We start from the raw sequence: 16,797 nt of genomic DNA on the forward strand, positions 1-16,797 counted from the left end.
TCTCTTTCCCCTCCCCCTCTCTCTCTCTTATCCCTCCCCCTCTCTCTCTCTTATCCCTCCCCCTCGCTTCTCTCTTTCCCTCCCCTCTCTCTTCTTTCCTCCCCCTCTCTCTCTCTTTCCCTCCCCCTCTCTCTCTCTTCCTCCCTCTCTCTCTCTTCCCTCCCCTCTCTCTCTTTCACTCCCCCTCTCTCTCTCTTCTCCACCCCTCTCTCTCTCTTTCCCTCCCCCTCTCTCTCTCTCCCCTCTCTCTCTCTTTCCCTCCCCTCTCTCTCTCTTTCCCTCCCCCTCTCTCTCTCCTTCCCTCCCCTCTCTCTCTCTTTCCCTCCCCCTCTCTCTCTTTCCCTCCCCTCTCTCTCTCTTTCCCTCCCCCTCTCTCTCTTCTTTCCCTCCCCCTCTCTCTCTCTTCCCTCCCCCTCTCTCTCTTTCCCTCCCCTCTCTCTCTCTTTCCCTCCCCTCTCTCTCTTTCCCTCCCTCCTCTCTCTCTTTCCCTCCCCCCTCTCTCTTTCCTCCCCTCTTCTCTTTCCCTCCCTCTCCCTCTCTCTCTCTTTCTCCTCCCCCTCTCTCTCTTTCTCCCTCCCCCTCTCTCTCTTTCTCCCTCCCCTCTCTCTCTTTCTCCCTCCCCCTCTCTCTCTTTCTCCCTCCCCCCTCTCTCTCTTTCTCCCTCCCCCTCTCTCTCTTTCTCCCTCCCCCTCTCTCTCTTTCTCCCTCCCCCTCTCTCTCTTTCTCCCTCCCCTTCTCTCTCTTTCTCCCTCCCCCTCTCTCTCTTTCTCCCTCCCCCTCTCTCTCTTTCTCCCTCCCCCTCTCTGTGTCTCATTTCCTGCATTCAATTCTGATTGTCCTCAGTGAGCAAGGAGATGGAGCAAAGCAAAAAAGTGTCCATGTATCTGCAGTGTAATGTCCCTAACATTGGACACTTCCCCAACGTTGGATACTTTGAAAAACTCAGCTGAACAAGGTGTTTGGTCATCTTTGCTTAGATCAGGTTTTTCCCCCAAGAAAGGTTGAACCATATGGTTTTTGAGGTCCTTTCAAGGGATTTCTGTGAAACCAGGGGGAAGAAAATTAATCAACCACAGGAACTCTGGTGGCACAGATTCTGATTTTAGGTCCTGTTCCAGCCCTTGCTGTCTCTTTACAGTATCACAGAACTGTCAGGGTTGGAAGGGACCTCAAGGATCTTCCAGTTCTAACTCCCCTGCCATGGGCAGGGACACCTCACACTTCAGCTTGCTCAGAACCACATCCAGCCTGGCCTTAAAGACCTCCAGGGATGAGGCTTCCACCACCTCCCTGGGCAACCTGTCCCAGTGTTTCACCACCCTCACAGGGAAGAACTTCTTCCTAACATTAAATCTAGATTTCCCCTCCTCTAGCTTGGATGTATTTACACCAAAAAATCCCCAAGCCAGAAATACTAGGTTTGTCATCAGCAGTTCCTTTATCATGTGAGGGGTGTGTGCCTGCAAGTTCAGAGATTAGTAGTCTCTGGCCATAGCCTGGTTTAAGCCAGTTTTGCTGCCAGCTCATACACCATACATTGGTGTATGAGATCTGGAGATGGAGCTGTGATTGCATCTGTGGAGCCATTTGGACTCAGACCACGCTGGAGAAGTGCAATTGTTGCTAGTTCTGCATTTTATTTGATAATTATTCCTGGTTTTCTAAATAATTAATGGACAAGGGAGGGAGGGGGAGGGGGAAGTTCTCTGAAGCACTTTTATTACTGCAGAAGCAACTCAGGAGCCTCCTGGTGCTCCAGAGTGATCTGCTGGAGCTGTGAGACTAGTTGCCTCTTGGAGCCTTCCAAGTATTTAAAGAAAGAGTCACATCTCATATCTCTTTTTTTCTTTTTTTCCCCTTTTCTATTTTTTTCCCCTTGAGTCTGGAGGATTTATGGCCCTTATCATTTCCAACAATGATTCCTTTCCCCTGCCCTCTCCCAGCCTCCGCCCCTGCCCCCCCCCCCCCCCCCAATTGGTGAATGCAGCCAAGAGGCAGAAGGTAATTCCCAAGTTTTCTTCCTGATGAAGTATTTGTCCTAATCCAACCTCTCTATCCTTTGTTCTTAACAGTCACTGGGTTTATGATAGAGGAGATGGACTCCAGCCCTTCCTTTATGCCTCTTTCCTTTAAAGGTTGCTCTATTTGCTCATAATTCAGAATTAAGCCAGCAGGGATCAATGCACTGCATCTTAGAGTCATAGAATGATAGAATAGTTTGGGCTGGGAGGTATCTCTAAAGGTCATCTAGCCCAACTTCCCTGCAGTCAGCAGGGACATCTTTAACTAGAGCAGGTTGCTCCCAGCCCTGTTTAGCCTGACCTGGAATGTTTCCAGGGACGGGGCATCTACCACTTCTCTATGTAACCTAGGACAGTGTCTCACCACCCTCAGTGTAAAACATTTCTTCCTTGTACCTAGTCTAAATCTCCCTCATCAGCTCTTGTCCTGTTACAACAGGCCCTGATAAAAATTCTGTCCCCAGCTTTCTTAAAGCCCCCTTTGAGTACTGAAAGGCTGCAATAAGGATCCCTCTTCAGGCTGAACAACCCCAACTCTCTCAGCCTGTCCTCACAGCAGAAGGGTTCCAGCCCTTGGATCATTGTGGCCTCCTCTGGATCTGCTCTACAAGTCCATGACCACCTTCTGCCGAGGACTACAAAGCTGTACCCAGTACTGCAGGCAGGGTCTCACCAGAGCTGAGTGGAGGAGCAGAGTGACCTCCTTTGACCTTCTGGATTGCTTTGGATGCAGCCCAGGCTTTCTGGACCAAGAACACATCACAGAATTGTTTAGGTTGGAAAAGACCTTTAAGATCTTTGAGTCCAGCTCTTAACCATCTTAGGCACAGGGATTCATGTCATAAATGATCTGTTCTAGTGATAGGTTGCTGTTGAAAAGACAGGTCCTGTTGTCCTCATTCCTGTGCCCAAGCTGGTAATCCTGGAGCTGGGCAGTCCAGTTTGCTGGAAAACTGACCCACCAAAGGGAGAAAAGGAAAATCAGGGTTGTTGTTTGTTGTTGTTGGATGAGTGAGCAAGACCTGATTAATCCTGGGTGCACCTGGTTGCTAGGTGGGACTTGGATTAGGGGGAAGCAGCCAAGGTTGAAGTGGGAAGCAGTACTCCAGGGAGACTAGACATCCTGTCCCACCATAGACAAGGGAGGAATAGGGCTTCTCCAAGGAAGGTTCTGATCTTAGATGGGTTTCATCCCCTTCTGGAGCAATTTCTTTCTCTTCACCCCACTGTAGAGACCTCCTGGGGTTTCTCCACTTCAGCTTCATTGGCTGCCTTTGGGCCCAACTCCAGCTGCATTTCAGCTGACACGTTGCCAAATGACACATTCAAAGAGGCCAAGGGGTGCAGCATGAGAAGGGGAGGCTCTATCCTGACTCCATCAAACAACAAACATTCACACACCTCCCTCTGTATTATTTTTAATTAGTCCTTAATTGATGACTGCAGGGATTTCTGACTTGGTGGTTGCCAGGGTAACTGGAGGTAGCTGAGGTAGCGTCCTCTTCATCTCCGCATTCCTGAGGGGTGGACCCCTCCCTGAGTTATGGGCTTCCATCCAGGGTGGGATGTGCTAGCACACCTACCTTGGGTGGGAATGAGGTGGAAAAGTCCCAGCTGTGGATGGGGGAAGATTAGTGAGGAAAGTTTCTAAGGAAGAGGAGAAGGAGGAAATCAAGTGCAGTCAGAAGCATAAATTTGCAGTACCACCACAGCAAGGCTTTCCTTGCTCCCACCCCCCCAGCCACCAGCTGAGACTTGGATTTCCTCTGCTGTCTGGTTTTTAAGTCAGATTTCAGTGTTGGTTTTGGCAGGGAACTCTCAGTGCAGAGTTTCTGCCCTGATCCTGCCACGCGACAGTGCAGGGAGCAGTCATTGGGGCATCTGCAGGCTCAGGCAGAGATGTGGAATTTAGGGGAAAAGGTTGGCACCCTGCTAGGATCTTGGTTCAACCTTGACTCTGGTACCCACCACTGGGTCTCCTTGGGGTTGTCCCAGTGGATTTGCTCAGCAGAAAGGATGAGCAAGATACAAAGATCAAATCCCTGCAGCCACCCTGGCCACCTGAAGTGTGAGAGCAAATGCTACACCCCCACAAGCTCTTGCAGAAATCAGTGGGCATAACAAACCCCCAGAGAGCTACCAGATGGCCAAAGTTTATCCCTGGGATCTCTCCACACTACAGCAGCCATAGAAACTTGAAGTCATGGTTGAACCAACCCAAAAGTGGGCTGCTTTCTCCTAGTGGCTTTGTGCTCACCATCCTCAGGTTGTGCCAGGGGAGGTTCAGGTGGGATAATAGGAACATTTTCTTCACAGAAAGGGTTGTCAAACATTGGAACAGGCTGCCCAGGGAGGTGGTGGAGTCACAGCCTGGAGGTGTTCAAAAGGTATATGGATGGGACAAGGTTTAGCAGTAGGAGCTTAGCTGTAGTTGTGGGATTGTGAACTCTTTGGGAGTGCTTGGACTTGATGATGTCAAAGGTCTCTTCCAGCCTTTTACAAGGGCTTGTTATGATATGACAAGAGGAAATGGATTTAAGATGGAAGAGGGCAGATGTAGACTGGAGATTAGGAAGAAATTCTTGACAGCAAAGGTTGTGAGACACTGGAACAGGTTGCCCTGGGAGGTTGTGGATGACCCCTCCCTGGAGGGCACTTAGATGTGTTAAATCTCAAGCTGTTGAACTCTGCCCATCTGTCCAGCCTGGCAAGGGCCCTCTGCAGAGCTCTCCTACCCTCTAACAGATCAACTCCTGCCCCCAACTTGGTGTCATCTGCAAATTTACTCAATGCCCTTGGACAGATCATCAATAAAGATATTGAAGAGGATGGAGCCCAGCACTGATGCCTGGGGGACTCCACTAGTGCCTGGCTGTCAGCTGGATGTGGCACCATTCACCACCACTCTCTGGGCTCAGCCCTCCAGTCAGTTCCTCACCCAGCACAGAGTGCTGCTGTCCAAGCCATGGGCTGACAGCTTGGCCAGCAGTTTGCTGTGGGGGACGGTGTTAAAGGCCTTGCTGAAGTCCAGGCAGACCACATCCACAGCCTGCCCCACATCCACCAGGCAGTCACCTGATCATAGAAGGAGATCAGGTTGGTCAGGCAGGACCTGCCCTTCCTAAATCCATGCTGGCTAGGCCTGATCCCTTGGCCATCCTCTAAGTGCTGTGTGATTGCACTCAGGATGACCTGTTCCATGATCTTGCCTGGCACTGAGGTCAGGCTGACAGGCCTGTAATTCCCTGGCTCATCCAACCAGCCCTTCTTGTGGATGGGCATCACGCTGGCCAGCTTCCAGTCATCTGGGACCTCTCCAGTGAGCCAGGACTGCTGAAAAATGATGGAGAGTGGCTTGGCCAGCTCCTCCGCCAGCTCTCTCAGCACCTCCGCCAGCTCTCTCAGCACCCTAGGATGGAACCCATCCAGTCCCATGGACTTGTGGGGATCCAAGTGACTAAGGACGTTTCTAACTACTTCCTCCTGGATCACAGGGGAACTATGCTGCTCCCTGCCTCCATCTGCCAGCTCAGGAGGCCAGTTGTCAGGAAGACATTCTGTCCTGCTATTAAAAATTGAGGCAAAGAAGGTGTTAAGTACCTCTGCCTTTTCCTCATCTTTTGTTGCTATGTTCCCCTCCATGTCCACCAAGGAGTGCAGGTTGTCCTTGCCTCTCCTCTTGCCATTGATATATTTGTAGTAGGATTTTCTGTTGTCCTTCACAGCAGTGGCCAGTCTGAGCTCTAAATGGGCTTTTGCCTCTCTAATTGTTTTCCTACATGACCTAGCAACATCCTTAAATATTTCATGAGCCAGGTTGGATGAGGCCTTGAGCAACCTGGGCTGGTGGAAAGTGTCCCTGCCTGTGGCAGGGGGGGTTGGAACTAGCTGATCTTTAAGGTCCCTTCCAGTACAAACTGTTCTATGATTCTATGATTCTGTGATGGTGCTAGGGGTTTCTGGCCTGTGGTCTTTCCTCCATGTGAATGTCCCCAGTGCAGCAGGAGGATAACTCATCTTCCTTTTACTAGGGGATACCTTGGCTTCCTGCCCCTATCAACAGAGCAGCTCTCAGGCAGCAATCCAAAGGCAATTTGATGCGGTTTCAAACACAGGCTGTACACAGATGAATTCTAGATGCCTGTGGCTTGTTCCCTTCCCCATTTCACAGAGAGCTATTGATTGCTCCACATCATGACAAAGCAAGCCTCTACCTGACTAAGCACTTCATTGATTAGCTGGCAATGCAAGGAGTCTCTTTCTTGGACTGGAAGATGACCAGTACCTTTATTTCTCCAATCTTCCGTCAAAGATACTCTCCAAGTGGCTTGTTAGCTTGTGAATGCTTCGTGCTGCTCCATAAGAGAGTTTTTAACTGGTGCTAGTGGATGGCATCTCATCTACAAAGCAATTGCAGAGCCAACAAGGGAGAATTTGGGGCAGTGCTGCAAAGAGGAAAGAGGCCATAAATGCTGTGGCAAATGCCTCATCTGAGCTTTGTGTGCTGTGTTTCAGGTCTGTGATGCTTTTTGTACATCCTGCTGGCTGGAGACTGCAAGGAGGCTGGAAAGGGCCTGTTTATGAAGGCCTGAAGTGATAGGGCAAGGGGCAGTGGTTTGAAATTAGAGAAGAGGAGATTTAGGTTGGATGTTAGGAACAAGTCTGCCCCATGAGGGTAGTGGAAAACAGGAACAGGTTGTCCAGGGAGGTCCAGCCAGCATGGATTTAGGAAGGGCAGGTCCTGCCTCTCCAACCTGATCTCCTTCTATGATCAGCTGACCCGTCTGGTGGACATGGGGAGGCCTGTGGATGTGGTCTACCTGGACTTCAGCAAGGCCTTTGACACCGTCCCCCACAGCAAACTGCTGGCTAAGCTGTCAGCTCGTGGCTTGGACCACTACACTCTGTGCTGGGTTAGGAACTGGCTGGAGGCTGCGCCCAGAGAGTGGTGGTGAATGGTGCCACATCCAGCTGGAGGCCAGTCACCAGTGGTGTCCCCCAGGCATCAGTGCTGGGCCCCGTCCTCTTTAACATCTTCATTGATGATCTGGATGAGGGGGTCGAGTCAGTCATCAGCAAATCTGCAGATGACACCAAGTTAGGAGCAGATGTTAGTCAGTTAGAGGGTGGAAGGGCTCTGCAGAGGGACCTCGACCGACTGGAGAGATGGGCGGAGTCCAATGGGATGGCATTCAACAAGTCCAAGTGCCAAGTGCTACACTTTGGCCACGGCAACCCCATGCAGAGCTACAGGCTGGGGTCAGAGTGGCTGGAGAGCTGCCAAACAGAGAGGGACCTGAAAGGTGGTTGTAGCCAAGAAGGGGTTGGTCTCTTCTCCCAGGCAACCAGCACCAGAACAAGAGGACACAGTCTCAAGCTGTGCCAGGGGAAGTTTAGGCTGGAGGTGAGGAGAAAGTTCTTCACTGAGAGTCATTCACCATTGGAATGTGCTGCCCAGGGAGGTGGTGGAGTCACCATCCCTGGAGGCATTCAAGAGGAGACTGGATGTGGCACTTGGTGCCATGGTCTAGTCATGATGTCTGTGGTTACAGGTTGGACTCGATGATCCTCAAGGTCCCTTCCAACCTTGGCAATACTGTATTTGAGACCCCATCCTTGGACATATTCAAGGTGAGGCTCAACAGAGCTCTGGCCAACCTGATCTAGTGGAGGATGTCCCTGCTTTCTGCAGGGGTTTTGGACTAGTTGACCTTTAGAGGTCCCTTCCAACCCAAATTATTCTATGATCCTGTGTTACAGTGGGACTGAATCTGCCCACCTCTAGTGATCATTTCTGAGGCTGTTTGGGAAGGAAATTCACATGTCAAAATGGATTTGAGCAGCTGCATATCAAAACCCAGTGCTGGTTTTTGATTGTCTTCTCACCTCATAGAATCACAGGATGGTTTGGACTGGAAAGTAAAGATCATATAGAATCATAGAATCATGAAGGTTGGAAAAGACCTTGAAGATGATCAAGGCCAACCTTCTTCCCAACACCTCCAAGACCACTAGACCATGTCCTGAAATGCCACATCTACTTGGTTCTTTAACACCTCCAAGGATGGCAATTCCACCTCCTCCCCAGAAAGCCTGTTCCAACGTCTCAACAACCTTCCTAGTTGTAGTTCCAACCCCCCTACGATGCCCCAAGGCATGGACACCTTCCACTAGACCGGGTTGCTTCAAGCCCCATCCAGACTGGCCTTGAACACTTCCAGGGATGGGGCATCCACACTTCTCTAGGAAACATGTTCCAGTTGCTCACCATCCTCACAGTAAAGGACTTCTTCCTTATATCTAGTCTCAATCTCCCCTTTTTTAAAAGTTTAGAACATGTACTCCTTGACCTATTAAAAAGTCTGTTCCAAGTTAAACTAGGATTTTGGAGATTGCCCTCTTGCTTTTCTTCAGGTGGCCCAGCAGGGCCCATGAAGGTCATAGCAGTACTCAGAAAGCCAAGTCTCATACTGCTGTGTCTTTGGACCTGCTGGGGTCTGATCCAGCTCCCACCAGAGCCAACAGGATACCATGAGGAGCTGAGCTGGTTCTTCCCAGAAAGAGTAATTGGCCATTGGGATGTGCTGCCCAGGGAGGTGGTGGAGTTACTGTCCCTGGAGGTGTTCAACAAAGGATTGGATGTGGCACTTGGAACCATGGTTTAGTTGTCAGGAGGTGTTAGGTATTAGGTAAGAGGTTGGACTTCATGAACTCTGAGGTCTTTTCCAACCTGGTTGATTCTATGATTCTGTGATTGAAAGTAATAATTAGGAGGCACTTCCCATCTTGGGAATTACCCACCAGGTGGGATTTGGGAGAAGAAATACCAGTAGACTGTGCTGACACATATGTGAGACATTTACCATTTGGAGTTTTGCTCTGTCGGTTTCCAACGAGCTCCCCACTGCTGTGATTTCCCCAGGTACTGGAACATTTCAGTGCATTCCAGCTGCAGCTTCATGAAAAGTAATTTTAAAAGAAAAAATAAAAAAGAAGAGGAGTATTTAATTTAGGAGCAGTTGCAGGAGAGAACAAGCTACGGTCTGGCTGCACAGAACCAGAAGGGTTCGGCTTTGATGTCCTCGGGAAAGGGATATCTGGAAGCATGTCTGCCCTCTGTGTCCCCTCTTCCCACATATGTGTTTCCTCACGAAACAGTTGAAATGGGCTGGCGCTAGGGCTCATCTTACTGCTTTGCTGTTGTTTCCATAGCCCATCAGACCCCAGAGGATTGTGTGTTGGCCTTTAGCGATGATTTGGTTGCAGACGCTTTGGCCAGAGTCCCAAAAGCCTGCTCTCTATTTGCAGATCTGGGAGTTGCCACCAGGCAAATCACATCAGTGATGAGGACAATGTGCTTGCAACAGTTTTCTCCACTCGTGCTCTTTTTACACACTGGCAAGCAGTCCCTGGTTGTTCTCCTGGGAAAGTGAACAGGGCCAGGAAGACCATGCTGGAAAGGAACTGCTGCCAAGGGATGGGTGAGGGAAGATGAAAGGAAGCTTGAACTTGTAGGAAATGGTCCTGGGAAGGTGCAAGGGCTGTGGGGAAGGCGCCTCAGCCAGATCAAAGGGTCTGTGGGAAAGATGATCCTGCAAGGAAGTCAATAAAGTGCTTTTAAACACTGGTGGGAAAGTGAGAATAGAGACCAGGGGAGCTGAGGTGAGAGTGGGAACACACCTTGAAAGGGGATTTTTTTTTTCTGTTGTCTTAGCTACATGAGTGCTTGGCATGTGAGCCTCTGCTTATCACCAGCAGTGTAGCCAAAGAGAGGTGTTGATGGATCTTTTTGCCTGGTTTGGTCAGAACTTCAGCTGTCAGCCTCCTGTAGGCTTTTTAAAGCATGATAGAAAGCAGCTCAGTGGAAAAGGACTTGGGGGTGCTGATGGATGAGAAGCTGGGCATGAGTAGACTTTGTGAGCTTGCAGAAGGCAAATCACATCCTGGGCAGCATCAGAAGCAGCGTTGGCAGCAGATCACAGAGAGGATTCTGCCACTTTGCTCTGGTGAGACCTCACCTGGAGTACTGTGTCCAGGTCTGAAGTCCTAAAAATAGAAAGGACATGGACCTGAGGGAGCAGGTCCAGAGGAGGGCCACAAAAATGATCAGGGGGTTGGAGTACCTCTGCTATGAGGACAGGCTGAGGGAGGTGGGGTGGCTCAGACTGAAGAAGAGGAGGCTCTGGGGAGACCTAAGAGTAGCCTTCCAGCACCTAAAGAGGGCTTAAAGAAGCCTGGAGAGAGACTGTTTATAAAGGCCTGGAGTGATAGATGAGGGGCAACGGCTTCAAACTGGAGAGGAGAAGATTTAAATTGGATGTTAGGAGCAAGTTCTATGAGCCTGGAGATACTTAAGGCGAGGCTCAACAAGGCCCTGGACAACCTGATCTAATTGAGGATGCCCCTGCTGACTGCATAGGGGCTTGAACTAGATGACCTTCAGAGATCCCCTCCAACCCAGACCATTCTATGATTCTATGAACCCATCTCCCATGACTGCGAACCAAGGAAGGCAGCCCTTGCTGAGTCTGCCGACCTGCAGGATGTTGGCGTGCTCCAATTTACCCTCTCCAGAGATGGAGAGCTAAAGCTTTTTTGTCTGGCTCTTGAAATCACACAGCTGCTGTTGCTCACACTTGTGTGGAGAAGCTGTTAGGATCTGATCTGAAGAGGTCCAGCAAAGCTGGTGAGGTGCAGATAAGCTCTCTTCTTCCCTTGGCTGCAACAATGGAAGTACTGAAATGTCTCAGCTGGAGAAGAATCCAAACCAGAGTGATGGGGAGAACTCCTTGCTTGCTGGCATCATTAATCAGGAAGACTACTTAATGTATTTAGCAAAGGCTCCCCAGAGGCTCTGTATGAAACAAATTGGATCCTTCCACTCACTACCTGTGCAGGAGGCTGGGTCCATCACAGCAAAGCCTGGGATAGATTGAGCAGATTTGGACACCTAAGTTTTGGACACCTAAGGCTCTCACAGCCTAAATAATTTCTACAACCTGTCAATGCAGGATGCTCCCAAATCTCACAGGGATGCCCTGGCATGAAGACCTCTGTGTGCTGGAGTGTGCCAGGCTGTGGCAAACTTAATGCTTGAGCTGTTGGTTAGCCTTACACATGGCCCAGTCAAAACGATGTATGTTGGACAGATCTTGCTTTAGGGCAGCCTACTCCATTCATTTCCCAGTGGGGTTCACAACATGAGAGGTAGTGACTCCATCATGAGAACAACACAGAGCTGTTTGAGCTAGTCCAGAGGAAGGCCAAAAAGATGATCCAAGGGCTGGAGCACCTCTGCTGTGAGGATAGGCTGAGGGAGCTGGGGTTGTTCAGTCTGGAGAAAAGAAGACTCCAGGGAGACCTTAGAGCTGACTTCCAATACCTGAAGGGATCCTACAGAAAGGCTGCAGAGAGACTTCTCATAAAGGGTGTCTAGAGATAGGATAAGGGGGAATGCTCTTAAGCTGAGAGAGAGCGTAGGTTTAGACTAGATCTTAGGAAGAAGTTCTTCCTGAGACTCTGGAATAAGATGCCCAAAGAGGTTGTGGGTGCCTCCTCCTTTGGGGTGTTCAAGGCCAGGTTGGTTGAGGCCTTGAGTATCTGAGTCTAGTTGAGAGGCATCCCTATTCATGGTGGGGAGGTTGGACTAGATGATCTCTGAGGTCCCTTCCAACCTAAGCCATTCTATGATTCTGTGATTGTTTGGGACATGCATCCTATATAAGGTTATACTTAATCTATCCCTTTGGAAAGACAGAGGGGAAGACTGCACTACTCAAACCCCCTACAAATCTTCAGTGAAGTTATTTCAATGACAATTAAATCTATTTTCTTCTCCTGTTGTTTTCCAGGTCAACAATGCATTTCCTAGCCTGGTTCAATCTCCTGCTCCTCCTTCCTTGTTTTGGTGCCACCAAAACCTGCTTCCCTGGTTGTCACTGTGAAGTGGAAAGCTTTGGCCTCTTTGACAGCTTTAGCCTGACCAAGGTGGACTGCAGTGGAATAGGCTCACATATTGTTCCTGTCCCAATCCCTCTGGATACCTCCTACTTGGATCTATCATCAAACAAACTGGAAACAATCAATGAGTCAATGCTTACTGGCCCTGGATACACCACCTTGGTGAGCCTTGACCTGAGCTACAACAAAATTGCCAAGATTTCCTCCACAACCTTCTCCAGGCTTCGCTACCTGGAGTCCTTGGATCTGAGTCATAACTCTCTGGAAGTGCTCCCTGAGGACTGCTTCTCCAGTTCTCCTTTGAGCGACATAGATCTGAGCAGTAACAAGCTTTCAGATGTAGCTATGGACGTTTTTGCTTCCAAAGGCCAAGGAAAACCCCTGAATGTGGATCTATCCAATAATATGCTCACTACAATTACAAGGCACCGTGACAAGGGCATCCCCAACATCCAGAACTTAAACCTTTCTGAGAACAGGCTAACATCAGTGCCAAACCTTCAAGGCATTCCTCTCCGATACTTAAATCTTGATGGCAACCCTCTCATCAAGATTGAGAAAGAAGACTTCACAGGGCTGAAAGATTTGATTCATTTGTCCCTCAGTGGCCTGCATGGCTTTGGAAAGTTAGCTCCTTATAGCTTCAAGGATCTACCAGCCCTCCAAGTTCTGGATTTGTCCAACAATCCTAACTTGAAGACACTGCCTGCTGAAGTTGTCTTTGGTCTGAACTCCTTACAAGAGCTCAATCTTTCCGGGACAGGCGTGTCAGCCTTGCCAAAGGCTGTGCTGAAATACCTGCCTTCCATCAAAAGCATCACCTTGGGGAAGAACATACAGTGCTTTAAGACCATCAAAGAAGGACAGTACCACCGACAGATTGGGCTGATCAGAAGAGAGATCCTCAGCTGCCATGACAGCCATGGATCCATAGCGACGGCGCCTTATGTTTTGTGATGAAACTCTGGAGGAGGGGTGGGGGAGGGAAGGAGGGAGGGAAGGAGGGTGGTGGGATTTGTACAGGTGTCAGGCTGAGCTGGCTTGCAGTGTGCCTTTTGTAAATTGTCCATAATTTATATATATTTGTACATGCCAACACTTGATTGTTTGTGGGTTTTATCAACTCCCCAATCCTGAGCCGCGTTGTCCGTACACTTCAGGTTCTAACCTGGGGCATTGAGGTCCTTCACAAAGCCTGTGAGCTCACCAGAGGTGAGAATGGACAATGGGGACCAAGCTGCTCTGCAGCTTCAAGGGCAGAACAGTTGGTATGGAGCAAACCTTCATGCCCTAGACACGCTTGGACACGCTTGTAGGAGCAAAGCTGCATCTCTCCAGAACATGGAATGGTCCAGGCCAGAAAGGAGCTCCAAAGGTCATCCAGTCTGACCTCCCCACAGTTAGCAGGGACATCTTCAACTAGATCAGGTTGCCCACGGCCTCATTGAGCCTCACTTTGAATATATCCAGGGAAGGGGCCTCAACCACCTCCCAGGGCAAAACATAGCAACTCCGTGGCTGCTTGCTTACAAACCCATGCATAACCCTAGTTTTCATTATCCCTCCCCAAGAAGTGCCTTCTAGATGTCACATTCATCACCAGCACCCTATTCCTTCTCATGCACTTTCAGTCTCGCAGTAACATTTCCAGACAGCCCTGAACACAGGGATGCTCCCAACATGCTGCTTTTAACATGTTATTTGAACAGGTGTGCAATGAATAGTGAGCTGAGAACTTTGCCCACAAGCTTTTTTCCCTCTTTGCCCACAATATTCTCCCTGTTTTCCTATGATTTTTCTCCCTGTTTTTCCACCTTGATCCTTTAGGTACCTAAAGTACCTAAGCATCACAAGTCTGCTGAGGTTTGATATAAATCCATCATACAATGACCCTTGGGAGTGTTGGGAGAAGCTCAAGCTTCATCCTCACATCCTCAAAGGTCTTTGCAAGTGGAAACTCTTTTGCCCATCTAGGGATGAGTGCATTAAAGCTGTAGTCATCAACCTTTAGGTACTTAGGTCCAACCTTAGGTACTTTAGATCCAACCTTGACAACTTTAGGGAGCTACTGCTCAGAGGCATCGTGCAGCAGAGTAAGGGAAGCAGAAGGGTCTACCTTGATAGGACAAGGGGCAGTAGGTACAAACCAGAACACAGGAGGTTTCACTTGAAGTTAAGGGGAAAATTCTTTATTTTGAGGGTGATGGAGCACTGGAACAGGCTGCTCAGAGAGGTTGTGGAGTCTCCTTCTCTGGAGACTTTTAAAACCCACCTGGATGTGTTCCTGTTGAACCTGATCTAGGCAAACCTGCATGAGCAAGGGGATTGGACTAGATGATCTCCAGGGCTCTCTTCCAACCCCTACCATTCTGTGATTCTCTCAACAGCCACATCTCACCTAGGAATCAGTCTCTGCTGAAGTAGATTAACTTGGCTGCAAAGTGGAGCGATCATGTAGCCCAGCTTATAAAAATCCCTCCTCCCTTTCTGGGGAAGCTCAGAAGAAAACTCTGACAGGGATTCTTGTCTTGATGACCTTATCAAACCAAGATGCAGACCCAGAGGAGACGGGAGTAAGCTGTTTCTATGCTGAGGTTATCCATCTTTAGGCCAGGTCTGTGACTCAGCTGGGCTTGTGTGAGGCAATTTCCAGCACAGAAAGGCTCTCCAGAAGGCACCAGGGGAAGAATTAAGACTGACGCCTGTGATTCTGCAGCACTTTGCTTAGCAGGAAAATGATCTTGGGGTTGGGTGGGTTTTGCTTTCCAGAGTTGTGCCTTTTCTCCCTCTCACACAACTCCCTGGATACCAGCTGACATCTGATAAAAAGCCCTGGTCTTCAGAGGTTTACTCATTTTTATCTCCATTGCTAAAATGCTGGCAAAGCAAAGAGGAGCCCTGCTCAGCCTTCCTCTTCTCCAAGTAAAGAGAAAGTGGGGGAAGGCAGCAAAGCGTGGTACATGGAATCATAGAATTGTTTGGGTTGGAGATGATCTTCAAGAACATCAGTTGCACCATTAGCTACCATGTGTGAAGCCTTCACTTTGCTTATAGGAGATCCTGCAATGGAGATGTCACAGGATCACAGAATGTTAGAGGCTGGAAGGGACCTCAAAAGATCATCCAGTCCAATCCCCCTGCCAGAGCAGATCACCTGTCCCAGATCACACAGGAACTCATCCATGTGGGTTTTGAATATCCCCAGAGAGGAAGACTCCACAAGCCCCCTGGGCAGCCTGTTCCAGAGTTCTGTCACCCTCACAGTGAAAAAATTCTTCCTCATGTTTCCATGGAACTTCCTATGCCTCAACTTCCACCTATTGCCCCTTGTCCTGGCACTGGGCACCACATGTCTGCTGAGGTCTGATCCACATCTGGCACACTGTACCCTGGGGATGGGAGGGGATGTTGTGCCTGAGGGTTCTGCTGGGGCTGATCTGCAGCTTGATCACTAAACTAGCCTTGCATCAGGATGACCTTCAATGTTTGAAGCTGGTTTAGGGAGGTCCATGAAAAAGTGATGCAGATATGAATCCATCCCACAACGACCCTTGGGAGTGTTGGGAGAAGCTCAAGCTTCATCCTCACATCCTCAAAGGTCTTTGCAAGTGGAAACTCTGTTGCCCATTTAGGGATGGTTGCAGTTCAGTGAGTGCATTAAAGCTGCAGTCAGTATCTCACTTTGGATACTGAAATCCCTCTGGTGCATTTTCACACAACCACAGAATGTGAGGGGCTGGAAGGAGCCTCAAAAGATCATCCAGACCAACGCCCCTCCCAGAGCAGGATCACCTAGAGCAGGTCACACAGGAACACATCCAGGTAGGTTTTGAATATCTCCAGAGAGGGAAACTCCCCTGGGCATCCAGTTCCTGTGCTGTCATTTTCATCCATCTTCTTTTCAACCACAGGTCTTATGGTGGGGATTTAACCCTTTCACTGCTGGGGCTTCTCCCCCTCTTCTTCCCTCTCCTCCCTCCTGCAAAGCTGGACCACCCTTCACAGTCACAAGAAACACTGATTTTCATAAACAGGCAATGGGGCTGTGTGCAGGCAGGGTTCTGAAGGGGACCAGCAACCAGCTGCAGTGCAAGATGGGGACAGTTTGGGACGAAGACAGTGATTAAGAGAATTCTTTTTCTGCTGGCAGAAAACATAGGTTTGGCAGAAATTATTCAGTTTTGTAAGTCTGTAAGTAGATGAAACATTTCAGGGGTCACACCCTGTCAGAGCTGCTGTCTTTGTGCCACTGTGGTAAGTTGTGAACCCAAGGTGACAATCCAGTTGAAGACTGCAAGACCTCCTTGTGTAATCTCACATCAGCTGCTAGCTCAACAAACCTTAGAGAAGCAGCAAAATATTTCTGCTGTGTTAGCTTAGGGTTTTGGATTTTCTTGTCTGCTTTTGAAAGAGCTTCTGCAGCATTGTAAGGCTTTGTGATTACTCACAATAAAATAAAGTGATTTGGAGGAGAGCAAACCCAGATCCAAGGGATTTATTCCCTTAGCATGGCAAGGGCAGCAGCTGTCACTGGGCTCAAAGTGCAGCATGGCTTCTTGCCTTGAGCTGCTGAGCCCCACCACCCTCGTGGGTATTACATCTCCAGACTCGGGGCAGGATTAGTCCTACTTGTGTTCAGCTTGCTGGGCTCCTCCCTGGCAGAAAGGAATGGGAGTTTCACTGGCTGACTCAAAGGAAATTACAGCCACATGGCAGTGAAGCAGCACAAGAATATCCTGAGCAATTTTCTTGTTCCAGGATCAGCTTGTTACAGATAATGAGGATCTCCTTATGGATTTGACCAATCCAGGACATG

General features: G+C 49.3%; 1 protein-coding gene across 5 annotated transcripts in view; it reads left to right on the forward strand.

Moving 5' to 3' along the window:
* The window catches only part of TSKU (tsukushi, small leucine rich proteoglycan), a 23,932-nt gene extending 7,472 nt beyond the window's left edge, over positions 1 to 16,460 (forward strand). For all 5 annotated transcript variants that reach the window (XM_068139544.1, XM_068139561.1, XM_068139570.1 and 2 more), the window contains exon 3: positions 11,873 to 16,460. In XM_068139544.1, coding sequence (XP_067995645.1) covers positions 11,873 to 12,938 — 1,066 coding nt within the window. In that variant the 3' untranslated portion in view covers positions 12,939 to 16,460. The remainder of the gene's footprint in view (positions 1 to 11,872) is intronic.
* The last annotated feature ends 337 nt before the right edge of the window (positions 16,461 to 16,797 follow it).

Source organism: Melanerpes formicivorus, unplaced genomic scaffold (assembly GCF_026170545.1).
Source record: "Melanerpes formicivorus ecotype bairdi unplaced genomic scaffold, bMelFor1.0.p_v2 SCAF_1, whole genome shotgun sequence".
Taxonomy (NCBI): domain Eukaryota; kingdom Metazoa; phylum Chordata; class Aves; order Piciformes; family Picidae; genus Melanerpes; species Melanerpes formicivorus.